General features: G+C 49.0%; 1 protein-coding gene across 2 annotated transcripts in view; it reads left to right on the top strand.

Annotated features, from left to right (window-relative positions):
- Nucleotides 1-5,749, top strand: part of LOC126526928 (salivary peroxidase/catechol oxidase-like) — a 92,564-nt gene extending 86,815 nt beyond the window's left edge. For both annotated transcript variants that reach the window (XM_050174634.3, XM_055068448.1), the window contains one exon: nt 5,305-5,749. In XM_050174634.3, the coding sequence (XP_050030591.1) occupies nt 5,305-5,362 (58 nt within the window). In that variant the 3' untranslated portion in view covers nt 5,363-5,749. The remainder of the gene's footprint in view (nt 1-5,304) is intronic.
- Nucleotides 5,750-6,000: the final 251 nt, after the last annotated feature.

A 6,000-nucleotide genomic window follows, 5' to 3' on the forward strand; every position in this document is an offset into this window, starting at 1 on the left:
TGAAGCATGTTCCAATCTCGATTTACCCCAGGAAAATAGTTTTATTTAAGGTCATTGTTGCGCCGAGATTGTAGTTTGTTCACAGAGGGCTTCGCGAAACAGCACATGGGGAAAAGCGTGGATTGAGACTTCTGCGAGCGCGCTAATTACTTAAATTAAAAGGACGTCTTGTTGGGCGAGTTGGTTACAATTCATCTTGGGTACTAGGCGCGAAAACACACACGACACATGGAAGGAGGCGGGACAGAGCGCCACTTACAACTGCTTTTATTCGGAGGCACACCGCACACTTATACACCCGTCTGAGACGCAAGGACCACAATCACATCAAGATTGATATGGAAACGAACTGGTTAAATATTTCTTTTCAGCCATATATAAAGATATTGACGGGTCGCTGATGCACGTGCTTCCTTTCTTTCCGATAAAGAAAGCTTCGATCACTTCCCGAGCTTTTTGATCTTTACTTTTTGCCAGAATTCGCGCCCCTGCAAAACATGGCTCACAAGAGCGTGATGGGCAGGACTTAATGTGCTTGGGAATGTTTGGCCCTTCTTTATCTTGCTCCACGTTTCTCTCATGCTCCCTAATTCGGTCGTTAACGCAGCGCCCCGTTCGCCCTATGTAGGAGCGGCCGCATGAGAGGGAGATTTCGTACACGACGCCTTCGTTGCACTTCATAAACGGTCGCGCATGCTTGGTGCCGCATCCATTTTTATCGTCTCGCATTTTTTCGATACGAGAACAAAGGCTTCCTAGCTTTCGGGGGGCTGAAAACACAAGCGGCACCCCATGCCTGCTAGCAACCTTCTTTAAATTGTGGGCCATCTTGTGTACATAGGGCACCACCACAGGCCTCACCACCTCATCTCGACGGGGATCTTCCCCAGCTCTCACATCTTTTGTAGCAGGCTTTCAGCGACTGCCATCACAGTCGAGTCAGGGAATCCAGCTGAAGACAGCCTGGTCAGTCGGGTCTGGAAGCTAAGCTGCATCTGGTGAGGGCACGATTTTACGAGGGCGGATTTGGTTTTATTAATTTCGAGGGGGCGGAGTCGTATGGCAGAAGCCCTTTCTTTGCACGAGGTGCATATGCCCAACAAACGCGATCCGCACAAAACTCAATATTTATATCTAGAAACTGTAGGTGGCTCCCCTCAGGCACTTCAATAGTGAATTGCAAGCCATTTCCATGTTGTCGGAATATGGATAAAATATGCACATTCTCTTCGAAGTTCAAACTTCCGTCCTTACTAAAAAATATCAAAAAAATCATCCACGTATCTAAAAACTTTTAAAACGTGCCTAGCCGGTAAAACCTGATGTAAAACTTGATCCATTTGTGAGAGAAAAATATTACACAATACTGGCTCCACACAGGATCCTATACAAATGCCGGCTTTCTGCAGAAAAACTGCTGGTCAAATGTTATAAAAGTCGATTGCAAGTAAAACTCTAAAAGAGTTAAAAAATCGTCAATGGATATTCCCGCATTGTTCTGAAAGGAAATGGGTTCGTTTTTTTCTATACACTCTCGGACGGCAGTAAACAGGGCCTTGTGAGGGATAGAGTAGAATAAATCCACCACATCGACGGAAAAGGCGCGCCCAACTTCACATTGCGATTTCAAGAAGTCGCAAACTTCGTCAGATTTCTTTGTACGAAATGGGTCGTCTACTTCCAGTGTACTCAAATGTTTCAACAAGAACTGGCTTAGTTCCTTCTGCCACGACTCTTTTTCCGTGACTGTTGTTCTAAACGGCATACCTTGCTTGTGCGTTTTTACTGAAAAGAAGGCTTTCAAGGCATTATTTTTGCTTTTTCCTATCTGTTTGCCAAGACGGTTCTCTCGTATGAAAAAATGCGAGACGATAAAAATGGATGCGGCACCAAGCATGCGCGACCGTTTATGAAGTGCAACGAAGGCGTCGTGTACGACATCTCCCTCTCATGCGGCCGCTCCCACATAGGGCGAACGGGGCGCTGCGTTAACGACCGAATTAGGGAGCATGAGAGAAACGTAGAGCAAGATAAAGAAGGGCCAAACATTCCCAAGCACATTAAGTCCTGCCCATCACGCTCTTGTGAGCCATGTTTTGCAGGGGCGCGAATTCTGGCAAAAAGTAAAGATCAAAAAGCTCGGGAAGTGATCGAAGCTTTCTTTATCGGAAAGAAAGGAAGCACGTGCATCAGCGACCCGTCAATATCTTTATATATGGCTGAAAAGAAATATTTAACCAGTTCGCTTCCATATCAATCTTGATGTGATTGTGGTCCTTGCGTCTCAGACGGGTGTATAAGTGTGCGGTGTGCCTCCGAATAAAAGCAGTTGTAAGTGGCGCTCTGTCCCGCCTCCTTCCATGTGTCGTGTGTGTTTTCGCGCCTAGTACCCAAGATAACTGTTTAAAACTTGCTATGTCGATGTCTTGAATGCTAAATTGACTGAAACTTAGGAAAGTTCGGTGCACTGATATTGAGTTCATTGTGAATTATTAAGAAAAAGATTTCAGTCTTTCGAACATTGTTTTGAATTCTAACGTAGATACATTTACTGACCTGCAAAGATGTGTTGGAGTTGCAGCGACAATATTTATTAAAGATAGATCGGGCGTCTAGGCTCGGTAGTCTGTCTAGTGTTCGGTGATTTGTTTCTGCATGTCGATCCTACGTTTTGGCATACTCTACAACAAGCCTTATATATGTCCTATAATAAGCCAAGCTTATTATTTCGGGTGTCGTACTAGGAAAATTCCGCTTTGGCTCCACAAGGTCGCATCGTTACATACGTATCAAGCTGTGTATTCTACTGAAGATCTCAAGTGAAAATTTCACCTAAATATATTTGCTCAGTTACCATTTTAAGTCTACTATACACAATATTATTGTGATAACATCGGGTCACTCTTTTCTTTTTTGTTATAGACATAGAAGATTGGTTTCGCTGGGCTAAGCGCCATTTGTGATTCATTACAGCATTCCACTATTTCCTGAAAATAAATTTGTCATTCGAATAGATCCCGAATAATGCGTACCTTGCTACATAGACAGTGTACATATTACACGCTGTCTCGGCATGTTGCCCACGTTTTATTTCGCCCCATCTCAGGGATCAGCCCACTTTGCTCGATAAGAAACCGGGCGAGCCTACATGTCAAGTCCCATAGGAGTGAAGAAATTCGCTTTGGTGAACGAATTATGCGTTTGACGGCGTGTATTTGTAGCAGTGAGGATATTTACGTGCCGTTTGTTGTTTCGCTGCATAATTTCATAACACGTGTGTAAGGGACGTCTGCAGCCGCGGTCTCGCAGGGTTAGCAAAGAGAGCTTCGCTTGAAAATTCGTTTTTTAGAGCGATAGCTCTACTACTCTAGGTCCAAACCCAGGAAAGGCCTGGTTCCGTAAACCTGACCTTCAAGTTCAGCCAAGGTCAAACTGGGCCTTAGCCTGCCACTACCGGCGGCTGCTGCGTACGTCGCGTGGGCGCCCATATCTTGAAAGCGATCTGCGATGCGTACAAAGTGCACCGAGTACTGGTAGCTTCGTATGTGCTGTGCTTTCGACGTTTCGTTCACGTTGAAGCGAGACGCAGCATTAAGGTCAATTCGCTCGCTGCTGCTGCCGCGTCAGGCAGCGTCTGTGTGTTGTCTTCTGGTGCAGTTGTAGATGCGGTAGTTATTGACGGCGCCGAGCAGCGTCTGTGTCTTTCCCAAAGCAAGCGAAACCGTGCTATCGCTCGACAAACGTAGTTTAACCGCGTTCAACCACGGCAGATTTTTAGAGCTCTACTCCTCGAGGTACAATTCTCAAGGTCAATCTCAGTGAGCGTTTCACCTTCAGCCGCCGGCGCGCAAGTGTGAAGATGTGGCATCACGCCACGTGACCCACTGCGGAGAGACGTCGCAGCTGCGCTCGCTCGAGCCTCGTCTCGGTGTACCGCGTGACCAGGCGGGGGCTTAAAGGTACGTCCACCCTAGCGACAAAAACGTGCGCGACACGCCGCGCGCGGCGAGCGGTGCCGTCGCGCGCAGCAAGATTCGCGAAAAGCGGCAGCAACGCGCGGCAAACGCGCGAACGGGTGCGAGAACCATTTTTTCGCGGCAGCCGCAAAACGAGCACCAATGAGAAGCAAGCCGCGCTGTTGTGGCGCCACCTCTCGCATAAGCAAAGAATCGTAATCTATGGGCTATGAGATTAAACAGTGACACGCACGTCGTAAAATCTCAGGGGCCGTTTCCAGTCAAGGGGGCTGTTTTTGTTAAGCCTTCCCATTCCCCACCGAGACGTCCACGAAGAAGTCGCCTCGAAATGGAGGCGTTTTTGGAAACCATTCGCGGATATGCGGGCCTCTATGACAAATCGAATGTCGATTTTAAGGACAAGGAGCTGCGCGCCAGCCGCTGGCACATCATTGGACAGCAATTTGGCATGACAGGTGAGTGACTGGTGAAGGCGGGGAACCAGAGTGTGCGCCTGGCCCTCGGTGTCCCTGTAACGCACCCAAAACTTTTTCGTCCACTTTCTGGCACGTCGGCGTCGCACAAGTAAAGAACAAATAAGTATTATAGTGTTCACAGTCACCAGTAGCTCCTCGTCCGTATCCGACATGCCTGAGCGTGGCTGGGAGTGGCGCAAAGAAACGCAGACACTTCCGATGGAACACGAAATGGGCAGAACGGAGGGCGCGTTGTCACGAGAAGTATCGAATGGAACGAGACAACGCGGGTCTCCACGGGCCGTTGCCGCGTGCCGCGAAACGCGACTGCGGACTTGCCCGCGCGTGCCTGCGCGCGGGCGCTTGCCGCGTGCGGCGTGTCGCGCGCGTTTTTGTCGCTAGTGTGGACGTACCTTAACCGCTGCTTCAGCGGCGCTCCGTCGCTCAGTCTCGCCACGAACAACGCACGCGCCGGTGCGAGCGCGTAACCTCTTCGCCGCAGGCGCCAGGCTGAGCCCGAGCAGCCTGCCGACACAGCTCGCCGGGGAGAGGCACTGAAGAACCGTGTCTGACCATGCGTGCTTTTGCTCGTATAACTATAGTTGAAGCCACGTTGAACCCCAGCCAATTCTTTATTGTCCAAGCACGCTAGCACCCGTACTACGTGAAGCAAATTTGGCTCACTACAAATGAACTCACGACGAATGAGCGAGGAATTAAGAACACGGGCGCGGAAATGTGACCATATACATAAATCAGTACGTTCGGAAACACCTTTGAAGCTTTTCTGCTAGTAACTAGCTTGAGCACAAAAAGGTGTAATTGTACAACTTTGCAAATCATGACAGTGCGATTATCTTTATTTCTTCCAGAAATCCGCACACGTCGTGTTTCTTCCTCCCAGACACGGACTATGCGTTATGGGCGTGAACACTGGCTGAGTACTATCGGAGAACCGTGGGTCCGGCGGACCAATGGCACATTATTTGGGACTGTGCCAGGTTCCCCACCGAAGCCACCTCCAGGACATACCCGCCAGAACTTCAAAGTGCACTGCAGTCTACAGACAATGACACTCAGCTATGGGCCGTCCAGCAGGCCCTGGGCGCGCTCGAAAAGCACAAGCCTCACGACCCACCACAGACGGGCCGAACTGGGGTAGCGCAGAGTAGGGCATAACCCCGGATCGACGCTTGACCAACGTCACGACGCGTTAAGCCGTCGGTTGCCAGCATTTTATTAAAGTTATTCTGATATCCTATCCTAACACGAAGTAGAGAGTGATGACTGAATAAATGCTATTTTATAAACGATGAATCTCTGGCGTAAGAGCTGAGAAAATGGCTGAGAAAAAAACCGCGGATGGGTGGCCAAGACGCTTTTGTATGATCGCCTTTCAGGGTGGCTTCAGAGGTGAACGGCCACGAGGAACGGACGGAGTCATCCTAGTGCAAGGGTTGGCTCACGGACTCGGTATATTCGATTTGCATTTCAGTCCCGAACACCTCCGTAAGATGTTCCGCAATATTGGTAGTCGTGCGGTGGGAAATCTCCTTCAAGATAGTTGT

The sequence above is a fragment of the Dermacentor andersoni genome, chromosome 9, assembly GCF_023375885.2.
Source record: "Dermacentor andersoni chromosome 9, qqDerAnde1_hic_scaffold, whole genome shotgun sequence".
NCBI classification, from domain to species: Eukaryota; Metazoa; Arthropoda; class Arachnida; order Ixodida; family Ixodidae; genus Dermacentor; species Dermacentor andersoni.